The sequence below is a fragment of the Neltuma alba genome, unplaced genomic scaffold, assembly GCF_004799145.2.
Source record: "Neltuma alba isolate B1F8T4 unplaced genomic scaffold, ASM479914v2 tig00012467_pilon, whole genome shotgun sequence".
Taxonomy (NCBI): Eukaryota; Viridiplantae; Streptophyta; class Magnoliopsida; order Fabales; family Fabaceae; genus Neltuma; species Neltuma alba.
In genome coordinates this window covers 118,977-143,040 of record NW_021636943.1, presented here as the reverse complement: position 1 = coordinate 143,040, position 24,064 = coordinate 118,977, and the positions used below count along the sequence as shown (strand labels likewise).

At 35.2% G+C, this 24,064-nt stretch overlaps 3 protein-coding genes across 5 annotated transcripts; 2 read left to right on the top strand and 1 right to left on the bottom strand.

The window, feature by feature from the left end:
• The first annotated feature begins 1,625 nt into the window (after window positions 1-1,625).
• On the top strand, window positions 1,626-17,592 carry LOC114727361 (probable inactive poly [ADP-ribose] polymerase SRO5). 3 transcript variants are annotated; one of them, XM_028914066.1, is made up of 6 exons: window positions 1,626-2,821; window positions 2,936-3,168; window positions 3,267-3,403; window positions 3,519-3,622; window positions 3,888-3,952; window positions 17,577-17,592. In XM_028914066.1, exons 1-5 carry the CDS (start codon window positions 2,256-2,258, stop codon window positions 3,937-3,939), a joined length of 1,092 nt encoding a protein of 363 aa, XP_028769899.1. In that variant the 5' UTR covers window positions 1,626-2,255; the 3' UTR covers window positions 3,940-3,952; window positions 17,577-17,592. The 3 variants fall into 3 exon arrangements, with proteins under 3 accessions (XP_028769899.1, XP_028769898.1, XP_028769897.1); XM_028914065.1 differs by lacking the exon at window positions 17,577-17,592 and having other exon boundaries at window positions 3,888-4,305; XM_028914064.1 differs by lacking the exon at window positions 17,577-17,592 and having other exon boundaries at window positions 1,628-2,821; window positions 3,519-3,614; window positions 3,888-4,305.
• On the top strand, window positions 5,155-9,550 carry LOC114727362 (uncharacterized). The gene is made up of 2 exons (XM_028914068.1): window positions 5,155-5,160; window positions 8,411-9,550. Exon 2 carries the CDS (start codon window positions 8,457-8,459, stop codon window positions 9,402-9,404), a length of 948 nt encoding a protein of 315 aa, XP_028769901.1. The 5' UTR covers window positions 5,155-5,160; window positions 8,411-8,456; the 3' UTR covers window positions 9,405-9,550.
• LOC114727360 (peroxisomal membrane protein PEX14) lies at window positions 16,179-22,100 on the bottom strand. The gene is made up of 12 exons (XM_028914063.1): window positions 21,879-22,100; window positions 20,925-21,157; window positions 20,752-20,791; window positions 20,418-20,593; window positions 20,067-20,253; window positions 19,849-19,938; window positions 19,469-19,530; window positions 19,286-19,328; window positions 19,122-19,189; window positions 17,807-17,851; window positions 17,472-17,540; window positions 16,179-16,937 (listed from the first exon to the last, which is right to left on the bottom strand). Exons 1-12 carry the CDS (start codon window positions 21,934-21,936, stop codon window positions 16,461-16,463), a joined length of 1,548 nt encoding a protein of 515 aa, XP_028769896.1. The 5' UTR covers window positions 21,937-22,100; the 3' UTR covers window positions 16,179-16,460.
• Between the last annotated feature and the right edge of the window lie 1,964 nt (window positions 22,101-24,064).

The window sequence follows — 24,064 nt, the reverse complement described above, 5'->3', positions numbered from 1 at the left end:
CTTGACCTCTCAAGTTTCAATGCCTTCTTTCTTTGTCTCTTGGCAAAATAACGAGGAAGTTTTATCGGATCTTGTGCTCCTTTTAATATCATTCTTGGTCATTAAATTTTGCATCCAATCGTTACTTCCCAAATAATGCTTCCTTGATCCATGCAATAGCTCTAAATATTGGACGGAGCAGTGACACGATCGTCATCTTCAAAACACCTGTGATGAGATCAGATATGTTTAGTTATCTTTTTGATATGGCTGTTTAATTGTGTGAGATTTAATTACTGTAGATCTCTCAAATTCTATGTTTGAGCAGCTAAAACCCTTCTGTCAGTGATATATGTTGAAAAAGTTTACCAGTGCCTGCTAATTCTGCAGGAGAAGAGTGAATATGGAGGGAATGTTCGAGTCTGGAATTCTTGGGAGCGTCCGAGATGGAGTGCGAGGAACAAGAAAAGAGCTTTTTGAATTGAGGAAACCCGAGGATCAAGTAATTAGGCCAGCATCGCAATTTGACCTCTTCTCTTCGTCCATAAGCATCGTATCATTCTTGGCTTTCTTCTACCACATGAAAGCCTCACTTTTTGGAAATAAAAAAATAAAAATATATACCATCGTGTCAAAGTTGGAAACAAAAAATATATGGACCATTTACTGTGCTCCATCTTCATGATTTCTCATTAATAATTACTATTAATATCACATCAACTCATGCCAATCTTTTCTTTTCTTCAGAAGAATCTTTTGTGATTCCTTATCTTTTTTGTTTTAAGTCTCATTTATGCCTTGTAGCTTTGTTGGATTCTAGTTTTTAGTCCTATACTTTCATGTTAAGTTTTATATACTTTTCCGGAAAATATTTCTTCATTTTTTTCACTTTTGTGTTTTGATTATTTTATGTTGGTTTATTCGTTGTTTCATAAAATAAAAAAAACTTTTTCCCCTGACACTATCAATTTCAAATAATTGTGGAAAATAAAGAAATTTAACAAATTAAAAAGTACAATAAACTTACAATGTAATTAAAAGGATAAATATTCATGTCAATATCCTTAAAATTCAGTTAATCTTTACTTAGTGACTTTTTTTAAAAAAATACCCTAATATCCTTATGTTTTATTTTTATTTTAAAAATTATTTTTACATGTTTCGCAAGATAAATATATTTAACTATATTATCATAAAAAATAATGAAGCTGCATTATTAGTATTGAAAATGTTAATTTATTCAATAGAAATAATTGAAAATACTATATCATAAGTTATCATAATTTTGGGCTTGTTATTTATTTAATAAAAATCAATTCAAGTTGGGGGCCTCAAATCACCGCCAGATTCAGTGTCATCAAAATAAGGAGAGTCAGCTGACTCAAACTTTCTTGGGATGCAAACATACACCAAAAAAAATATCAAAGGGTTTCCAAATTTTATACAACCAGTGTTTAATATTTTAATTTCCAATTCTATCCTCAAAGGCATGGCTTGTTGTCACCGACCACGTATGGGGATACCGTGTCAATTAAGTAATTTAAGATTAGACAGACAAATGTATTTATATAGAATTGCGAGCATGTATTTTGAGAATTCTGAATTCCCCGTTTTTGAAATTGCGGCCTTCATCTCTCCTCTCTGCGGACCGCCATTCTCTCTCCAGTCCACCTTGTGAATCCGCTGGCCTCAAAACTACGAGCGCCTGCAAGCACCTTCTTCACCGCCCATTGCAATTCCAACACCACCCCCCCCCTTTTTGGCGGTCCCAGCTGATAGGTCATTGAATACACAGAAACTAATTATCCACTAGGCCCTCGATTTTCCTTTTAGTGTAATCTTTTTCATTACACTACAGTTGTTCTAGAACATATCTTGATCTCTTCTCTGTGTTTCTAATTCTGGGTTCTGGGTAACCGCCTCTTGTAGGTTATAATACTGTTTGGGGGCAAGTCCTAGTGCCAGCTGAAGATTCTTTGACTATGGACTGCACTGTTCGATTCTTTTTTGCCCCGTCTAAGGTCTCAACCTGTTGAGTTTCGGAATATCTTATAGTTCTTTGATTTCTTGGCGTGCGGGGGATTGTAGTTCTCGCATTCTTTTATTCCGAGCAGTTCGTGGATCTCTAATGGGCTTCATGATTCTTCCAATTGTTTATTCTGTACATACTTCCTATTTTGGTTTTGATCTGATCGTTGTATCTTAACTCCGTAGTCTAGGTAGCTTCATCTATACGGTCGAATCTTTTTCCTCCTCCTTCTGGTTATATTGTTATCATGGAACAAGCAATCTTTCCTCACGACGGGTCTGTACAGAAGCTCAAATTCGACGACACTGCAAGTGAGCAAGATTCTGGAGATTGGTCAAATGATATGAATATTAAGAAGTCGGGTGTATGGGAGCCTGCAAGCATTGAAGACTCCACTGTCTCCGATTGCGAAAGTGGTGTTTCCGGAGGTACCTGCGTGCAGCGTAGTTTGTTCGATGGAGGGTTTGTACGACTCGTAGAAGGTGACAGGGTTCATGACCTTATTCAGAGAAGGTTCATTCTCAGTTTGGGGTTGCCTGGGGCACAGACCCAAGTCGTCGCTATTCATAGGAATGCTTGTTCCAGCGTTATGTCACAAGCCAGGGTCCAATCGTTTCGGCTTTACCTGCAAGCAATGCAGAAGAGGCGTAGTGGTAATGCCAATTTGAAGTATGCTTGGTATGGAACTTCTGGTAAGCAAGAGGTGGGAGAGATCATTTCACACGGCTTTGGTCATTGTGGGAAATCACAGAATAATAATAAGCTTTATGGTTGTGGACTCTATCTTTCTCCAGATGATTCTCCTCTCGACAGGTACGCAATTTCTTGTCCTCTTTCATTATTTCTTTTAACATTCATTACCGTTGTTGGTTGTGTGGGTGTTTAGGCTAAAATACTATCTTTTGTTATTTTGCGTTTGCTGGGTAGTGTGAAGAGCTGCGCTGTTGACAAAGACGGTCTACGTCACTTGTTACTGTGTCGTGTAATTCTGGGGAGAACAGAGCTTGTGCATCCTGGTTCTGAGCAATGCCATCCCAGTGCTGAGGAGTATGATTCCGGGGTGGACAATCTTTCGGCTCCTACCAAGTACGTGATCTGGTGTAGTCGGATGAACACCCATGTGTTGCCGGAATATGTTATAAGTTTCAGAATTCCTCAAGGTTAGTGAAAATCCGTGTCGGCGGAGTGGTATTTGGGAACTATTTGTGTTTAAGAAGATGGATGTATTTATAAATTTGTTTGTATGCTCGATATTTAGGGTCTGTGAAGACTGAGGAGCCCGCGAGAAGACCGTCTTCCCCATGGATGCCATTTCCAACTCTAATTTCTGTGCTTTCCAAGTTTTTGCCTCCAGCTGATATTGCCTTGATATCAAAGCACCACAAAGATCACAGAGTAAGTGGTTCTGAATTAACTATGGGATTCAAGGCATTCATTTGCTTTGCTTTAGTTAAAAATACGGCATTCACTTGCTCCTAGCCTCATTGGTCGAGCTTCCTCTGCTTTGCAGGCGAACAAGATTTCACGACACGATCTGATCCAAAAAGTGAGACAAGTTGCAGGGGACAAGTTGTTGATTGGAGTCATCAAGTCATTCAGAGAAAAGGTACACCGGTGAGATGATTTTGGTTATCACTTTTGATCTTACATATTTCTTAATGAAGAGTACGAAGTATAATTAAGAACAATAGGATTTGCGCTGACCTTGGCGAAATGTGTTCATTTGTCGGTGGAGTTAGATATTTTAGGCATGGTGTGTTGCAAACAGTTGCCTTAAGCAGCAAGTTTGAGCTCCCAACGTTGTGGGTCACGCGCGTCAATAGTTGATATTTATAAAATATGAGTGAAATGAGAGTAACGCGTGGCTTTTGTTGTGCAGAAAACGGGGGAGAGCCTGCAGGAGCAAAGGAGGTCAAAGAATGGGGCAGTAGGTAGAAGAAGAAGATCCTTCAATATGGCGGTTTAGGCTTTAGAGGAAGTCAATAGGATAGGAGGGTGGTGAAGTTTTAATGAAAAACTGCTAATAATAATGTGATACCTAAGCTTAGGAGCAGAGCAGTTGGCATTTGGGTGGCGTGAAGGAATTGCCCTTTCTCCTTTCTGTATCAGCATGACACAGCATTTGTAAGTTGGGGTCTATCGGCTTTCTTCTTTTCTTTTTATTAAATGATAACAAGTTGAGGGCTACGTTTGGCACAGCGACGCCTTTAATGAATGGTTCACAACTGTACATGTTGATCCTGTTGCTTTCGTTCTTGGTCAGCGAATTTATGCCATCCCTTCATTCTGTACGCGTACTGGTTTTTTTCCCTCTTGAGTAGATACGCGCAATGGTTGGTTGGATATGACTATGAGTTTGCAGCTATTGGGCTGAGTTACATAAAGCCCAATAACGCATGGGCTTCTCAAGTTTAGCCCGCAAATACCAACGAAAACGCAATGATGAGCAAGGAATTACCAAATTATGGGAATGCCAATGATAGTAAAATATGAAGAAAATAATAATGAGGGAGGCGTTGGAGAGGAGAAGCCAACTTGAAGCCTAAGTAATAGAATGTGGGGGAATATAAATAAGAGAGGGAATGAATGGGATGGGATAGAGGTGGCGCTATGATGGGGAAAAGGTGGAGGATGGACGTTGACGATTGCTTAACGGCCAAGCCGAATCAAAATGATGAAGCCACAAATTCAACAATAATTAAATGAGCAATGGCCAATCCCCAAGCTTACATCTCATGGTTTGATGGAGATTAGAGAGATCATTTCATATTTGATCTGAATGCATCCATTCCATCATTTTGAGGGCTTATCATACGAAAGCGGCGCCCTCCCTCCCCTAAGTAACTTCTTTATTTTCACTTATTGCCAATTCAGCTCCCCCCCCCCCCCCTTTCTTTTTTTATTCCACACACACGTTATTATTATTTTTTACTATATTTAATTAGTTGGTTTAATCAGGACGTGACAATGTTCTTACAAGGATATGATATGCATATATATATATATATGACACAAATAACCGAATTACATACGTAAAAATATTAATTAAAATTTATTAAAAGCAATAAATATGTAAAAAGATTTTTTTTTAAAAAAAATACTTTTATTATTTGACCACAAAGAATGTTCTCAGTATATGCATTGATTGAAGTGTTCATTCCCTCAAGTTCCCTTTCCCCCAAAACCTACTTATATTATTATTTTTGTGTTTTGTAAATTTACCCAATTGAATATTATATTATACTCAGGGCTCAAGCTACGTGTATCACAAGTTAATCATATACACGTCCGTTGTTTTTGTTTTTAAAGTTTTATTATTGACTCAATCTTATTTTAGCGTTTTAAGTTAAATGACGTAAAGCAAAATACGTAAACCCGTGGTGAGTGTGTTCTTGAGATGAAGAAAGAGAACGATCTCAAAGCATTATAGAGCTCTATTTTTGTTAAGAAATAAATAATAAGTTGTGTTCATAAAAGTACTGTAGTGCTATACTGCTTCTGGTCCAGAATTTCTATAGGACCAAATATTTCTTATTTAGTTAAAAACATTGAACTAAGATATAGTGATATACTCCATCCGAGTTTTTTTTTTCCTCTTAAATGTAAGCAAATCTTGAACATGGTTTTTTTTTAATAAACAAAAGCAACAATATGAGATGCATTTAAGACATATTTTTAAAATTGCCTCCCCTTGACTACTATTTATTAAACTTGGTTAAAGTTTGCTTATGCGTGAAAGTGGGGGGAGCGGTGCTTATATTTTTCATTATTTTTTTAGTGAATGACAAAATTGAATAAAAAATACTAAATACTCCTCCAATCCTAAATACAAGACTAATTTTATAATGTAAATTTTTACACTACAAAATGAGTCTTACATTTAGAACTGGAAAAAGATCTTGAAATAACACCTTACCCTATAATTAGAATTGAAAAAAAATCTAATTATATGCATACATGTGTGTTGTGCCTCAATATAACTCCTACTGTTTGATTTATTTTCTGTCCATCTCACTCATCTTTGAAAGTTAAAAGCGTCTTGCTCTTTTCTTACCCTAACGTCTATTCAAATAGATATTTTACAGAGATAAAAATGAAATTTTACCTTTGGCTCAGTATTTAAATGATTAAAAATAATTATAATATTAGATTTATTTAAGATTTATGATAATTGTTCCTAGATAATTTTTTCCCAATTAATCCCCCCCCCAAAAAAAAACTAATCTATCTCTACGCGTTACGTGCTTTTTTTGACCAGCCTACGCGTTACGTACTTGGGTGAGTATGTATTTTACGATGTTGATTCTTACCGTTACCTATTTATTTTATCGCTTTCCGCATTTATTAATTCAACAGAGGTAAAATTAGAAGGAAAAAACTCACTAATTGCCCTGTAAGTCACTTATATTTAAGAACACTTTTTTTTTTCTCCAAGTGACTTATATATATAATACTCCCTCTGGTTCAATATATAAGCTTCAAATTTAAAGAAAAATGTGATTCAGTTTTATGAGCTTCAATTTGACTTTATTTTAATATTTAATACATTTTTTTAACTTTACCTTTAACTATTTATTCTCTATCAGTTGTCATATTTTTTCTTATCACATTTCTACACACATTCTCTTTCATCTTTTTTCTCATTTATTATAAGAGTATATTTAAAAACAAAAATATATTTCTAACATATTTATTGCTTTTAACTAATTTTAACTAATTATTATTATTCGTGAATAGGTTATTTGAAACTTATAATAAAACCAAATAGAGTATATATACACACATTATTCTGGTTCTATTTATAAGATAAAAAGAGAAGACATTTGTTAGTCTTATTTATGAGATAATGAGAGAAATTTTTTAGATGGACGTATAATTTTATCATTTATTTATTATAGTATTAACTTTTTGACATGAGGTATATATATTAAATAAAAATAAAGTTAAAAATTGTTAAATTTTAAATAAGAGTTAATGAAGTTTAAAATTTTTCTTAGTCTATATAAAAAAAAGTCAAAATAACCTATAAATAGGATGAAATGAGCACGTAATGAAGTGGTAATTTATTTAGAACTTATTAAAAGTGGCAATGGTGATTTTATAAGTCAAACATGACATGAATAAGGAGTAAAAAGATGCGTTGAAAAAATAACTTGGAGTAATGGCTGTGTCTGCTGGTTCCATTGCTGGTAAACACCGGCCCTTACTCTAACCCTATCATATAGGCACACCCACAATTATGCCCATTAATAACCCATCACCCACCTCTTCCTCTCCTTCCATTCTTAATCCTACTAGTAATAATAATATTACTGTTCTTTTCTATCTTTTTCTACAATATTATCATCACATTCACAGGAATATGTTTTTTTTTTGCCAACAAAAATAAACTTAACTCCTGGGTGCCTTATTCTTTAAATATTTCATATTTGTAGGGAGCTATCACAAAGTCAAAATGAATCCCGCATCATGGAACCTGGAAACACAGTCATTGAGACTGTGACCCTAGACTTTAATTCATATGTAATTGGAAGGAGAAGTAAAGAGGGAGGCGGGGCCCAGCTTCATTAATCAATTGAGGGGATTGGGCCGCCTCTACGCCTCCATCAATCTGCATCACTGCTGCAAGCAATCCCACCACTCCCTTCGTTCCTTAGCCTTCTGGAAGGAAGGGGTCGGATCACCTGACACGCGTCGCGCTCTCTCTGTCTTTTCCTCTGCCGTCTCAAATGAAATCCCTTCAAACTTCCATTCCATTCCTTCTACGTGTCCACCCAATCACACTCTTTCACATCACCCAACCTTCACCTTTTCCATAGCAGTCACACTTACCAAACTCTGCGCCTCCCTCACCCAATCCTATCTCATTCTCTGTTTAATTACCCCGGTCTGATTTTTATTTTATTCTTAATTACATATGCACCCAGGATTTCAACTATATGTTTTCTAAATACCCATTTTAATTATTTACATGAGGAACTACTTCTTTCTTTTGTTAGAATTTTCCACCATTGACTCTTACACTTAAAATCGGCATTACCACTATTACTTATTTTAATTATTAAAATAACATTATTTCAATAATTAAAATAATTAAGATTTAAAATAATTTTGTATTGAATGGAGGACACAATAAAGAAATGATTCTAATGGATCACACATATTTTATTTATTTAGTCCGTATTTTTTTAATGAGAATAAGTAAATACGTACAAAGCCAGTATAGTTCAACAACATTTATAACTGTATTATATATGCAAAATCCCATCACAGGACAAGAAAGAGGAAAGAAAATACCAAGAAATATATCAGCGTCTCGCGCTCTCCTATATATCCCGTCTTCCCCATTTTCCTTTCGTGTGGCTTCACTTCAATCAATATCTGTGTCTGTGCAAAGCGAAGGACGCCAAGTTGGAGCATTTTGAGGCCGACAAGAAAGGAGTTGTCTATGATACAGGTTCAGGTGACGGAAGCCATGGCTTATCAATTATCGGCTTCTTCTCCCAGTTTCAATGGCTACTCTTCTGAGACACTCGCTGAGATAGCCGCCAGAGTTCTGAATGAGTTTCGGAGCGACCCTCTTTCCGCCTCCGACGACGACCTGCTTTTTGACTCTTGGGAATCTGTTGATTGTAGTACCCAATCTCACGATGATGCTCTCAACCACCGACACCCAAACAACGACGACGAGTTTGAGTTCGCTTTGGTTTGTGCTGACCCCAACTCCTCCACTGTATCTGCCGATGATATTTTCAGCAATGGCCAGATCAAGCCCATGTACCCAATCTTCGACACCAATTTGCTGTTCAACCACCCTCACTTTGCTCCACCGAAAGAAGTTGTTGTCGCAGACGCTTTCGTTTCTTCAATTCCCGCACCAAATGAAACGGTGCCGGCTCCACGCCATCGTCGACCTCCTCTGAGGAAGCTCATGTTCGAGGAGCGAGAAACTTTGTCGGGCTCGTCTACCGCCTCCGATGCTGATAAAAGTGACGTCGGAGGCGTCCCTCCGGAGACCTATTGCGTGTGGAGTCCGAAATCAGCATCGGCGGGAAGGACGAACAAGAACAACACATCGACGGGATCGTCGTCAAAGAGATGGGGGCTGAGGGACCTGCTTCTCAGAAGCGGAAGCCAGGGAAGTGGAAGGAAAGAAGCGATGGTATTTGTGAGTCAAAGCAAGAGGAGCAGCAAAGTGGCTCACGAGGTGTCAAAGCCGACCTCAGGCGCCGGCACCGGCGCCGGCGGCAAACAGCAAGCGTCGGATCACATGAAAAAGGGTACAACAAAGGAAGGTGAACAAACGAAGAAGAAGTCGTTCTTCCCTCATAGGCAAGAACTGGTTGGAATATTTAGTAATGTGAATGGAGTTGGTAGGAATTTGCATCCATTCTGAAGCTCAGAAATTGTATCCTATTTCTGCTTCATCGTTCTTCCAATTAAACTAGGAACCGATTAGGTTGGATTCTGTGTAGATTGAGATGAGATGATCCAAATGTGCATGATTTTAGTTTAATGATTCTTCCCTTGTTCCCCCCCCCCCCCATACTATACATCACAGACAAATTCTGAATCTGCGGATAAAAATTAATGGGTAACGAAATCGAAGTTACTATATAAAATTGCATAAAGGAAAAGTGAAAGGAACCAATTCCGGCAACCAAAAAACAAAAGTTTAATTAGTGGACCATCAAAAAGTGCAGATAGAAATCAATATCAATTAATTGTCAGTATTTATTTAATATTTAATAAATATATATATTCCATGGGAATTCTCAAACTTTATATGATAGCTCATAGGGTCCCCATTTGGTTAATGTAAGTGTTTAAAGAAGATACATAGCACCTTGAATAGCATATAGGCAGCGTCAGATTGTATGCAAATGCACTAGGCATACTCTAACTATGCAGAGACTAATTAAGAACGATTACCATCATCGCCAACGCATGACATTCGGAATTTAATTTGTAACTAATCCAAATTAAAATCTAAAAATGTTTAAGAAGTGTGTGCATATTCAATAATAAGATAAATGTTAAGAATACAGAAGTATACAATATATTAAAAATATATTCTTAAATTGGAATTACATAATGTTAATATTTTTATGAGTTTTCCATCAGTTTCAATACATTTTAATTAAAATGCAGGAAATGCATACGTGGCATTCAAATCCCATATCCTTTTTTCTCTTCCACAAATTTAATATCCTAGATGAATATAATTCTTATTCCAAGTAATATATGTTTGTTTTTTCTTTCCCAATTATATTCCATGTAGATATGTATGTGCATTTCCAGTGGGGATGGGATCGTGTGGGTCTCACACGGCATAGCCTTCGGTAGAAATGTCTATGAATTTGTGCCGAACAAGATTTACGAATCTGGGTTTAGTTATTTGACTTTGATTTAAAATGACAATACTATATAGAATTTAGTACAATAGCCTACATCGATCTTTCAAATTTCAAGAGCCAAATTTGCGACTTTAATAATAATCTTATTTTCCTTTCTTAAATGATAAAGTTGATGTTCTTCCTTTTTAATAATTATTTAGTTTGTGTCGGTTAGATTCACGCTGTTACATCTTTTACATCGAAATTTTGAATTAATTTGTTGGCGTTTCAGTTTGAAATTTGGCTGTCATATAAACAGAAGTACTTTAAAAATACATGTTAAGGAGTTGACAATTCTAATATATACAAAGTTGGAAGAATATTTTGTAGAAACATATTTTTTGTGGATAAATGACTTCCCGCTGTGGATAGCGCATCACATTATTTCTACGCCTCGAGGCAGCCAAGAGATATAGAATTATGAAAAGTAAGATATAAATTATTCAAATTTCATTTATTACTTGCGAAAAATACAAAGATAATTTTCTTTAATATTTTAATTTCCTTGATTACCTGTCTAATAATGTTATGTATTAAACAATATACACGCAAACCTTATTCTAAATGAAAATGCATCTTCATAAATCATAATATAAAAATAATTTAAAGAATAGAGCTCTTTGCCGTCTTATTTAAGATATACATGCTCAAACAATTATAGTGTATATTATAGTGCACTTGGCTATTTAGACTTTAGTTATTGATTCTTCTAATTAATAATGAACTAAATTCATATAGAAATAATATTATATACCAGAGTGCATTCTGAGCAAGGGGCGTGAAGCACTAAAAACAAAATATAGTGGACTTTGAGGAGAAACATGTTTAAAAATCAGTGGGCTTATGCTTCCACTTGGTGTTGTTGAGAAGTTTAAAGCGTTATGGTGAAATTAGAGGGATGAAAACACAAGCAAATAAATTCATAATTTTGTTAAATATTGAGCGGGGATTAAAGAGGCAGAGCAGGAAAGAGCAATGTGGGCTGCTTCGGCTTAGGCCTACACTAGAACATTACATAATCTTGGTCTCCTCCATCTGGTCTTTGCGTTTTAGGATTAACGATGACTCTGAGGTGTCCTTGTCTTGTCCTTTGTGGAATTTTCCAGCAATCCCAGTTTCCACAATCCCTAGAAACTGGGCATAAAGTTGAAAGTGAAAGGGACCCACACTACCCTTTTGCTTTTGGAAGAAGAAGCTTTTTTTTTTTGGGGGGATTAAATTAGATGCTTGCGTCAACATTCATATGGTATTATTATTATTCCCACACTACACTTTTGCTTTTGGAAGAAGAAGCTAGGATGAAAAAGAAGAAAGAAATTAAATTAAATACTTGTGTCAAGATTCATATGGAATTATTATTATTTCCACATGAAAAATCATACTCTTTCAATCCTTAATATATGACTTAATTATTAAATTAATTTTGATTCTACATGTAAGATTTTTTTTTATTTATTTATTTCTAAATTACCTCTCTTAGTATTTGATACCTTCTCAACTATAATCAAATAGGAGAGGAATAGAAGATATTAAAGAAGATGACTATGGTGTTTTAAAAAAAATATATCATATTTATTATAATTAACTAACTTACATAATTTTTTTAATCTAATCAAATTAGATAAATATGTATTACATTCAGTAGTAGCACGCCAATGCTCACTTTGGTCCTTGACACACAGGACCAGATATGCCCGGAATTGGAAAGAGTTTTGTTTTGTCAATTAAATTTGAACTTTTTAAATACCTTTCTGTTAAGCAGAAGAATTAAAAAGGACTTGATGATGATCTGAGAAATTCCAGACAAACTCAACGTAAAACACGGGGTCAAGGTGCGTGTCGTCTTCCTTTTCTCCGTTTCAAGTGCTAATGACAAGCTTGTCAATCCTACAATTAACTGGAAGTTTCTAACATTACACAGTGATTGGTGACGAAACAAAGCATGTACATTCAAATTACAAGGGAACCCGAAAATAAATGAATGCAAAAGATATAGTACAAGGGCAATGCGTGAGGATGTGGATGAAGATGATTGGTCCGCCATGGAATAAATGAAAAGTTCCATGAAATTTAGATGAACATTCCCATTTCCCAATCAGCATTTTGTGGATGAGAAGACAAGGAGATTTGAGACATAGAAGCACACTATGTTTGGAGGTGTGGCTAAGTAGGAATGTCATTTTCTGAATAAATACTTAAACTATATGAATCAAAACCAAAAGAGATTCAAGTCTAATGAGTACAAAGAGTGAACCTCCTTTAAACAAGAAGGTGGGGGTTGATCAAAGTTACGAAAATCATTGCTAATCCTGTGCGAAAGTTGGCCTAATTTTATCATCTGATGGGTTAGTTTTTGTAACAGCAGGGTTTAAGTTTTGGAGTTTGCAGCAAACCCTCCTTACAATTTAGCTTTGTGATTTATAATTACACCTCCACATCCACAGTTTCCATGTTGCCAAAACAGATCCATGAATGTTCCCAATTTAACAAATTCTTTTTTAGGTGGGAGCCATTTGCTTGAACATGTTCTATTTCAAGGAATGAGAGTTCAGATCCATACAGGTTCTATACAAACTAATCAAACCATTCAAACGGTTCCCATGAACAGTCTGCTCAGAAGGGTCAAAAACATTCTTGCATCTTGAGACCCAAATGTCCTAGCAAGTATAGCCAAAACAAGTTGCCCATGGAACATTTTCAGTGAATTCATGTCCCACTTCCCTTCTAACGTTCCATTTAATGCAGTCCATATATACCTTGTAGTCTTGAAAAGGTCCTCCAAAAATTAAATCTGGTTTAACAAGTATCTTCCATTTTTCTGCAGCATGGCAGCCAAGTAGAAGAGGATGCCAGATTTTAAGCTCAATCTATTCCTAATTTTCTAATTTAAAAACACAAAAAGACACCTTGGATCCTGTATTTATTAAAAAAAAAAATTACTGATATTTTTATTTTACATTGGAGACTAACCTTTAAAAAAATCATGAAGACGGTAACGACTACTTATTTGAGGTGATTCAATCAATTCTCTGCCGACCTTCTCACGCCAAAGAGCAGGAAGATATATGACGGGTATTTGCAAAGTGAAAGAGCAGTATTAGTAATAGGATAGGTTAGAAGCTAAAGAGCCGCATTAGTAATAGGATAGGTTAGAAGCTAATTGGGGTTAAGAAAGAGAGCAGCTAATAACGTGTTTGACGGAAAATAAATTAATCCCATACTGTAACCGCAAAAGATGCATTCCTTCGTCCCCACCCCTTCTCTCCATTATAGCAAGCCAGCACTGGACAACGCTATTCTCTCTCTTTTGTCATTTTCATTCATTCTATTATCTGACAATGACATTGTTTTATTTTCGCACTAAATCAAAATCAGATTATTAATTCTTCAAAACATCATTCCCAAAATGAAATTAATATTAAGAATATCAAGAACCTTCTGCCATGAAATTACTGATAGCATTGGAGGCCCACTTGTATGTACTGTAGTGGGGTATACTCTTTCTTCAATACTTGTCTTCAATGGCGGTGGCAGACAACGTTCATGACTTTGGCCTTTTTTGTTCTTTCTTTACTCCTTATCCCAATCAGCATTGGAAACGTATAAACTGGCACAGAACTCGAATCTCAAGTTTCAATCCCATTTTCCTCTCTTTTGCCCAGAAGTTTCTTTCCTTCTTTCTTTACCATTTGCCTGTATGAACGTCCATGCAACCAAATCAACATGGGGCGGCGCAAAAGCCTACAGGTGACCCACAAAGTTTAGACAAAAATACTACCTCTAATCCTTGATATAAGAGATTAGAGTCGGAAAAACAGACTGAGCTTGTCGGCTAGCCTTTTTAAGCCCAAAAGTTACAAAAGGACAAGAAAATTTTTTTCCTCAAATAAGAAACAAGCTTTATAGGACTGGTCCTATAAGGCCGATGGCCGACCCATTTAGGCCCTTTTATAATTTATTTTTATTTTTTTAAAATTTTTTGTGCAATTCTAATATTATTAATTTTTTACATTGTTAATAATATTTCAAATATTTAGTTATTATTATCATTTTAAAATTAAATTTCACAGAATGGTCTGATTTATTTAGTTTTAGACAATAATTTGTCCAATTAAATTTTTAAAAAATGAGTTAATTTGGACTTTAATAATGATTTGATTTATATTATATGCATTAATATTTTTAAACTATATATATTTGATAAGAGAGTATTTTTATACTTATATAACTTGTGATTCTATAATCTGAATTAGAAATTTATGAGTTTCAATAACAATATTTCTCAAACTAAAATAAAATAATAGCTAGATTTCAAAATGTAAAGGTAAAATTCTTATAAAAAAGAAAAACTTGATATTTTTTTAACGAAAGAAAAGCATACTTATGAAGAAGAGTAATTGATTATAGTGATGATGAAATCTCAAAAGATTAATGATAATATTTGTTCATTGCACATTTGCACTACAAATAAAACTTTATGATGTTATCTTGTTAATGAATGTTTTAGATGTTCTTGGATGTTGATAGATATTTATATATGATGATATTTTGTATTTATAGCTTAATTGTATTCATATTTATGTTTTTTATTAATAATTTTATTGGTTTATTTTTATTTTTTTTTATAAAAATATGAGAAATATAAAAAATAATTTTTTTCTTAAACGGGCTAAAAGCATGTAGATCGCCCCTAAGCCCGTTAGTTTAAGAGTTGGGGTTAGTAAATTGAGGTATTTTTTAAATTTCGACCCTGTAAGGCCAACCATTTTAAGTTCGCCAGCCCTGCGAGGCCAGCCCTAATTCCTAACTTTATAAGAGATAATATTTAAAGAGATTAAAAAAATTAGTTAAATTAGTTATTCGTAATAAGTATGTGTTAACTTCCTTAAATTATTCTTATTGAATCATGTACATTGAAACTACACTTGCGTAAAAATACCTTATAATTAATAGGAATATTTTTTAAAATACATTTTAAATTTAAGAGACAAAGTAGATTGAAATTTTATATTTAATATTGCTAACTAACTCTTATATTTAGGATCAGAGGCAATACATCTAAAACCATTCGTTCTATGATTCACTAAAATGTTGAAGTGGCTAGAATTCCAGTCCGAAACTAATTCGATAACATTGATGTTGCCGGTTGTTCTATTTTATGTTTGGTCTCTAACTTCATCAAGAGAGCAACACTGATTTAGTGATTTATTCCATGATATGCTCACACACACATACTACCAGTTGACTCCTTTGCCCCAGCATGTCTACAGGCCATGGGAACGTAGCAACATTATCTTTTTTTGTTAAAGCATAAGTATTCTCTTATTGGAGACAACCCTATTCGAGGTATTATCGGGTTCTAAATGTGAACATCCCTCCTAACAGGAATTCAAATTTTGGTTTTTCACATTGTAAGGGACTAACCCTTTCTACTAAACCAAATTAAAAAGAAAGAGCATAAAATTAAAGTCAAATTGAGACGCCTGCAGGCTTCACACACAGAGCAGAAGCCTGCATGTTTGATCGGTTGGACAGTGACAACGACGAGCTACTATTTGTCAACAAGACCTTATAATCCGATGTTTAAGAACTTATAAAAACATTTGACCCCCAACTAACCTGCCTTTCTTCAAGCTTTTTAGCCACGGTAAATTCTAAATAGTAGACTTCGCGTTAACAAGGAATGACCAACCTAAGAAGCATGCATGGCTGCCACGTAATGTTCTTTACACACACATTCTTGATGTTGCTGTATTAATTTGTGTCAGTAAAAGTTTAAGGAAACAAATCCATAATGGAATGCTCAAGATTTCGTAGACTACAAGTGTACAACAACACTCATTGATCATTGCTTGCTAAAAATTACAATATTATTCTATCATAAGAAGATATGTATGTATCTTGCATTGATGACTGGCCAAAAGTTCAGACTAAGTATGACTATAAAACAAAGGTTCTTTCAAGCTCATCCTGAACTTTGAACAACAGCTAGTACTACTGTTCCCAATGTCACACAATGATAAAACAAGCTAATTAACTAACTTGACCTGACTTTATTAGTTGACTTCCTGAGCCGCCAGTAACGCACCAGAGTTGGGCATTGAGCTGAGTCCGCTGTCATCTGTAGCGCCTTCAAGTTCAGATGTTATTGGGATGGTTTGCACCTCACCAGACATGTCTGAAGAATGGGCTGCTGATTGATCATCTTGCACCTCTTCCTTCTGAGCCACTGACTTGGGCCGTCTAATGGCTTCAACAGCCTCTGGCATTGCTACGGGAGGCGGCTGAGGAGGAACCCATGTGTGTTTCACTGGCTGCTGCTGACTAGATGGAGCACTGTAAGGCGCTGTGGCATGCTCATTGCCACTATCCATCTGACTGATTCTAACATTTTTCCTTTGCCACCAGGGAACTGGAGTGTCTCCATTCACTTCAATGGAGGCATCTTGAATCTTGGAACTCAAGTCTCCACCATTGACCTGAGATTGAAGCATTCGGGTATGGGTGCTCTGCACCTGACTAACCTCCCAAGGCTGCACAAGAGTGGAGACAAGTGATCAGTTTCACGTGTAGTTATCCGCTGGAAAGGAACGTTGAGAATTCTACGTGGTTTCTACTCCATAACAAAGAGATCCCATGAATTATGTTATGGGATTAATTAAAAGCTGCCTTAATATGGCTCCATTGCCCATGGCTCCTTTCTTATCAAATACATAGAACCTCACCATTACTCTGGCGATCCTGTCTCATCTTCAATTAAAACATAATATCACTGCTGAGTGATGACTAATTCAATCGAGAAATTTCCAAAGTAATATCCTTGATGGTCCGATTATTAGATATACTATCTTCACACGGTCATCACTCATCAATCAAACTGCCTCTGCCAGGCTATAAACCATAAATACTGCCCATGGCTATTCAGATAATTACTCTTCATAGATAAGCCATTGTAAAGTTCCGACACGTTACGTTACGAAAAGTAAAAATAATGTTATTTTCTTTTAAAAAAATCATAAACCTAATATGTTGAGAAATAAATATATTTGAGGAGGGGGGGGGGGAACCTTGGCTCTAGGTGCCATGCGAGGATTTGAAGGTTGTTGATTCGGATTGGGGGGCCGATCATCAATGTCCTGCATCAAAACCAGCACTATTTTAAAAAGGGAAAAAAGAAGAAGAAGAAGAAGAAGAAACAATAACAATGACCGGCAAAAAAATGCTAAACCCAATATTTAACAATCCCTATTACTAACCACATTTTCTAAGTACCCCTATTCCCGTTTATTTTATTCTATGTTACTTCAATCAACTAATTGTATTAAATCTATGATACAGAAATGAGGTAGAATAAAGTTAATGCACAAGTAGACTAATGCAGTGTAGAGGGTAGATAATATACTCTAATGTTAGAAGGCTTCTCCCCTCTCTGGATCATGGCCATTATCTGCAAAATATAACGAAAATAGTATTGGAAACTTTGCATACTAAAAGAATTACAACCTATATCCATTAAATCTCTCACATCAAAAATGAAAATAAAAAAAGAGCAACTAATCGTTGAGCTACTAAATTTTAGGCAGTTATCAGAGCTGAGGTACTCAACAGTCAACAGTCTTGATAGATGACAAGAACGACCAGAGCAGCTTTGCATGTCGAAAGTGCATTAGATTTTATTCTTTCCTTGGAAAATTCACATGACGGACAACACATCTTAAATCAATAAGCCTACTGGCAAATTTGATCTCCATCGTGAGCCCTAGAAGGCTTGACCTTGGGATTCTGAGGTCAATGTTTGTACCAAAACGAAAGGAAGAAGAATTTTTCATTGGAGGTAAAAAAGAGCCTAAGCTAAGTTTTAATTAAAACATTAAAAAATTAGGGAGAGGCTAAGGGAAGCCAAAAGGCTCAATTTAAAATTTGACGCCCATGCTAGAGTCATTGAAATTTCACAACAAATAAACATGGTTATGACTCCCGAGAACCAAACCTGCAAAGGTTTAATTTTCAAAATGTTTTCAACTAGTGTATTTAATCAAGGTACGTGGCATTGTAGGCCCACTATACAATATCAATATATTAGGCTGATCTGAGATATAAGATACTCCTCCGGTCCTAATTATAAGACCCAATTGACTTATTTGAGGAGATTAAGGAAGTAAGTTAAGTTGGTTATTTATAATAAATAAGTGTTGTTATTCCTAAAATATCCTTGCTAATTAAATATATTGGCTAAAACTATCATTACTAGAAGGATTATCTTGGAAAAAATGCATAAATATAAGAGAGAAAATGGATTGGGTCTTATAATTAGGACCAAATAAAAAGTCAAATTGGGTCTTATAATAAGGACCGGAGGAGTATAACTTTATATTGGAAATAACATTTTAGTATAGATACAAAACCTTTTCAATAACTCAGTCTGCAGAGCTAGTTGCATAACCTAATCCTGCATGCCTAATTAGCAGTGTTGACTTGATCATTTTCCAAAGCATGAGTAAAAAAAATACATAGTATTAAAAAAGAAAAAAATAATAAGAAGCTTGAATCTAGAGCCCAATTCCAAAGTACTTAGCATAAATTTCATTTTAGATTACCAAAACAGTTATTATTATCTTCAATTAATTGATTCAAAATGCCACGCATTTGGATGTTACCCCTTAAAGAAAAGGAGGCAAAAACAAAAAGACAAAAGGAAAAACAACATAATGACTTACCTCCATATATGACTTAGGATGAGGTGCAGCAGATGGTCTAGCAGAAGCAGGTGTTGATGAATAGCTCCCTGCAAATGACAATTTCATGATAGGTGAAATTTCAGAAAATCATTGGTTTGAAGGGGGGGAAAAAAGACAATTATACTTTAATTAATGTATCTAACCTGAATGCATGTTATAGTCCACCTTGCCATTTGCAATCAGTCTCTGCCCAGATGATAGGGGAAAAATATTACAGTCAAAACACAACTTATTTTAGGCAACTCAAACTAGGATAAGAGAAGGCATGCCTAAGTTTCACTAAAAATCCTTAAAAAAATAGCCACATATGCCTATATATTTCTGACCTTTGAACTTGCTTGAGTGACTCGGTGGTCATCTTGCTCCAAAAGAGTGGCTCCACTAGAAACTAGTTTTTTTGGCAGAACAGAAACAGATGATAATCAATAAAATCAATGTGCTAAAGCTTGGCCTGGAAGCGACCAAAATTTGGCCAGAGAGTAATAACAGATAAGCAAAAACTTTAGTGCGGAGCTTGGTAAAATCCCTATGAGATTTATATTCACAAGTTCTCCTATCACACAAACTTGTGCATTGCTGACAGATATGCCAACACAAGTGCAATTGATGAATTAAAAACCAAACTACTTGTTAAATCATATATTGTAGGTGGCATTGGTCATCTCATCCTAACAGACGAAGTACGCAATCCCAGTTCCAAGAGTACCTTCTAATCTTCTTATTTCATTAGTCAACAACTTCATTTCTTGTACTTGCTGATCTGCAAGGCTCACAAGTTCTCCAAAGTATCTTTTATCTGCAAAGTATAAGACCAGATGCAGAAGCAAAGAGAATCACTATCACAACTCAAAGATGTCATAATCAATGTGGAACCAGACAAGCAAATCTAAAAAATTATCCTAATTTATGTTGAATTAAAGCCACCTTCATTTTGTGAAAGCAGCATTTCCTGCCTTGCTTTTGCCACGTCCGCAGCTGCGGTGGCAGCAGCTTTTGCAGCCAGCGCTGCTTCTTCTACCAACGACTGTTTTGAGACTATTTTCTTCAATGTTTCATCATCTTCTGATACAACCTTGCGTATCCAAGATTTTAATCGAGGAAGAAATGACCTCTATAAAATAGCAATGGAGGCTCAGACCCAAAGAGAAAATATTTATGCATATAATAGTACATTAAATACACGAAAGGATATGAGTCACTAAAAAAGTGAACAGATCAATGCAAGATGCTTTTATGCCCTATGATACTAGCTATACAGAGGTCTCCAACAAATACCTTTATTAGTAAAGCTGTTCCAACACCTGAAGCAGAAAGAAATCCAATTGCTATGATGACTTGGGACCAGCGAAATCTGGGATATGAAACAGTTGTACTAGAAGTAGGTGCACCCTGCTGCAAACTCTGTGCCAGGGCTTGTTGCTGAACGTTTGATGATCCCTTCAGCTGCCCATCTGTGAATTTTACATGTCATGTAGGAAGGTAAGTGATGCAAGAATCGGTCCAGCCCTAGTTAAACAAAATGGATGCTTTCACTGGCAATCTAGCTGAACTAAGAAATGAAAGAAAAGAAACAGAAGCCCAACTGCTACTTCAATATTAGACCTTTCACCTTTATTTTCACCAGATGTCATCACATTTGGAGGCGAATCCTGTGATTTGCAGGGAAAGCAAGAATTAAAACAGAAGATCAAACCAAAGAAGAAAATAAATTGGCTGTGTTATACATGCTCAGGTGAAAGAAAATGTAGAAAAATGAGTAAGCTGACCAAATAACTAGCTTACCGGCACACGGCGAAAGGCTTCATCTATCTCCTCCTTCGTAAGGCCCTTCTTCTCCAGAAATGATCTCCTGTATATGACAGGAGAGCCTCTAACTTTTGGGTGTGATAGAAATTTCACGGCATTCTGCACTTGCTCTTCCCGCATAGGTTGTGAGTTAACAAATAGTGATGTTGAATTCTGTTTTACAGGCTCTTCTTGGGGTTGATCAACATTTGGTTGCATCGTTTCAGGACCTAAACCCACAGAAAGAAAACCACCAAACGAGTTTTATCATTTACTGCGGTTGGTATAACCTAAATCTTATTCAAAACATTCTGCCAGCACATCCAATCAGATATGACAACATTCAGCAAGACAAAAATGGAATAAAACATTGTAGGAAAGGCATATGATACTATTGGTAGTAAAATCAGCTGTCCTTCATACATACAATGTAAATGTTTCAGAATAAATTAAAGCTTTAGATTTATCATGCCAATTAAACATGTCTTTAAAATGATTTCCTTCCCAAAAGTTCTAATAAGACTTGAAATTCTCTATTCAGCTAATGAACGATGTGATGTTGAAATTTCCATCAGAAAGTCAATAAAGATAAGAAAATCACAAGGAAAATATGCTTTTATCTTGTAAAGAAGTTGGCAATGGGTACCCAAATATGCGAAGAATACAACAAAAAGAAGTTATTTTTAGCGTTAAAGTATAATTGGATAGACATGAAAGTTCTTGCAGAAAAGAATTATCAGAAAACGGGAAATTTGGCACTGAGATCAACATTAAAAATTTAGCTTGAAGACATAATACACGCATGAGACAACAATTATATGAATGAAATCATGTACTATTTACCAGACTTCTGTCCCAGTTTCTGAGCCCCTAAACAGCTGGTCAAATCATTCAACTCAGGACCTTCCAGAGTACTAGCTTAGAGAGAGGGCGAGAGACAGAAAATCATACCTGGGTTTCGAAGTTTATCGTCGGAAGTATCTGGAGGAGCCGCCGATTGGGTAGCCATGCTCACTTAGAGCAAATACGTATGTGTGTGTGTATTTCCTGGCAGCTGAAGAAGATTGAAGGATCAATAAGAAATTGGAGAAGAAAAAGGGTAGTTCGAGGTCTTGCTCCCCTGGTATCGTATGCAATGCTATCGTAGGCGAGGGGCGCTGGGGGCAGCCTCTGCTAAGGAGCAAGGACAACCAAACTGTGCAGATTTGCATATAATTGCACATCGACAACCCGTTGCCGATTACCATTGTTTTCTCTGGGTTAAATTACAAGTTTGTCCCAAAAATTTGCTCAGGAACATTTGCGCTCTTAAGTTTTTCTTGGGTTTAAAATTGTAATAATTTTGTCTTTATCTTGGAAAATGTTAGTGATTAATAAACGACTAATATTAGTAATTTTTTATTTGTCACCTATTGTAATGTAATGCTCATTTCAATATTGTTTTTTTGGGCTTGGTTTGAGTTTAATGACAATATAAAGACCAAAACTAAAACTTAATCTTTGTCTCTGTTTTAAATGAGTTTAGGTTTTTATCAGTAGATTGTTAACAAATTTTAATTTGAGTCCACATATTTAAAAGCATTAACTCAAACTAAGTTGTTATAAAGGTATAAATATAAAAAATTACAATTCAAAATTATAGAAACTAAAATTAAACTATAAACAACATTGATAGATAAATGATTATATATAACAAAATCAACAATAAAATATGCCGTTCAGAACCTGGGCCCGTAACAGATAGAAGTTTTTTTTTTTTTTTGATACATAACAGAAAGAAAAATATTGACTAATGATAAACAATACTCCTCCGGTCCTTATTATAAGACCCAATTTGACTTTTTATTTGGTCCTAATTATAAGACCCAATCCATTTTCTCTCTTATATTTATGCATTTTTTTCCAAGATAATCCTTCTAATAATGATAGTTTTAGCCAATATACTTAATTAGTAAGAATATTTTAGGAATAACAACACTCATTTATTATAAATAACCAACTTAACTTACTTCCTTAATCTCCTCAAATAAGTCAATTGGGTCTTATAATTAGGATCGGAAGAGTATTGGATACTGACAGGAGCCCGCTTGGTTCAATTGAATGGACTTATGTGCAGCCCAAAACTCCTGAACAATGACCTGGGCTTTCCTTCCTCTTTTCATTTTTGGATAATTTAATGTTAACCAAATGGGTAGCAAGAGCATAAGTTCATTCATGGCATGATGGACTTGACCCAACATTAAAATGAAAGGAGAACCCTATCTTTATCAGATTTATGTGATTTGGCAAAAAACAAAAAAAAAAAAAAACCCTCTTGTCATTCCATATGAATACTTACTTCAGAGAATTGAAAATTTGAAAGTTTAACCCACAGGAGTTTGGTCTAGCAGAATAGACTAGTCTCTTATAACATGACGAACCAAAGTTCAAATCCCTGCTGGAAGAAGTATTCACATTTAATGCCCGACAGTGCCTCAAGTAGGAGGATACCTATGATTTAGGGGGAAAAAATTGGAAGTTTAGTTTTTTTACCTAATGAAACGTGTAGGCGTTGGAGAGAGAGGAGAAATAGCATCGTGATTAGATTCCTTGCCATTCTAATAAAAACAAAAGGCACGTGAATTATATACAGAGTTTGAAAAATAAGGGGAAAAAACAAATCATCACCTACCACTGCAAAATCAATATGCTCCCCCACAAAATGCTTGGCATTGCATAACCTTCACGTTAAGTAATTGTGACTACATGGGATAATTTGATTTTTATTTTGGTTATAAATATAATACTCTAATTCATTTTGTTTTTTATATTATCTCTGGTCCTAATTATAAGGCCTCGTTTGTAAATTACAAACGAGGCCTTATAATTATTACAAACGAGGCCTTATAATTAGAACCGGAGATAGTAGTTATTTAGTTCTTTAAGGTAATCCTTGTAGTAGTTCCTTATGTTAAAGATTTCACCAAATGGTAGTTATAATTAAACATATTATTAGTAAAGGCATTCAGAAAAGATAACACATATTGATTACAAATAACTAACTTAACAAACTTTTTTAATTTATTCAAATTAGTCAACTAGCTCTTATATTAAAAATCAATAGTAGTATTAAATTTTTTTGCGGCATGTGCTACTAA

What these genes read in the sequence shown, in the direction of transcription:
- LOC114727361 (XM_028914064.1), top strand. Translation starts at nt 2,256, where the DNA reads ATGGAACAAGCAATCTTTCCTCACGACGGGTCTGTACAGAAGCTCAAA. An exon ending in GATGATTCTCCTCTCGACAG is followed by an intron (nt 2,822 to 2,935) that starts GTACGCAATTTC and finishes TTTGCTGGGTAG; the next exon opens with TGTGAAGAGCTGCGCTGTTG. An exon ending in TCAAGTCATTCAGAGAAAAG is followed by an intron (nt 3,615 to 3,887) that starts GTACACCGGTGA and finishes TTTGTTGTGCAG; the next exon opens with AAAACGGGGGAGAGCCTGCA.
- LOC114727362 (XM_028914068.1), top strand. Translation starts at nt 8,457, where the DNA reads ATGATACAGGTTCAGGTGACGGAAGCCATGGCTTATCAATTATCGGCT.
- LOC114727360 (XM_028914063.1), bottom strand. Translation starts at nt 21,936, where the DNA reads ATGGCTACCCAATCGGCGGCTCCTCCAGATACTTCCGACGATAAACTT. An exon ending in AAGCCTTTCGCCGTGTGCCG is followed by an intron (nt 20,792 to 20,924) that starts GTAAGCTAGTTA and finishes TGCAAATCACAG; the next exon opens with GATTCGCCTCCAAATGTGAT. An exon ending in TGAAATAAGAAGATTAGAAG is followed by an intron (nt 19,531 to 19,848) that starts GTACTCTTGGAA and finishes CAAAAAAACTAG; the next exon opens with TTTCTAGTGGAGCCACTCTT.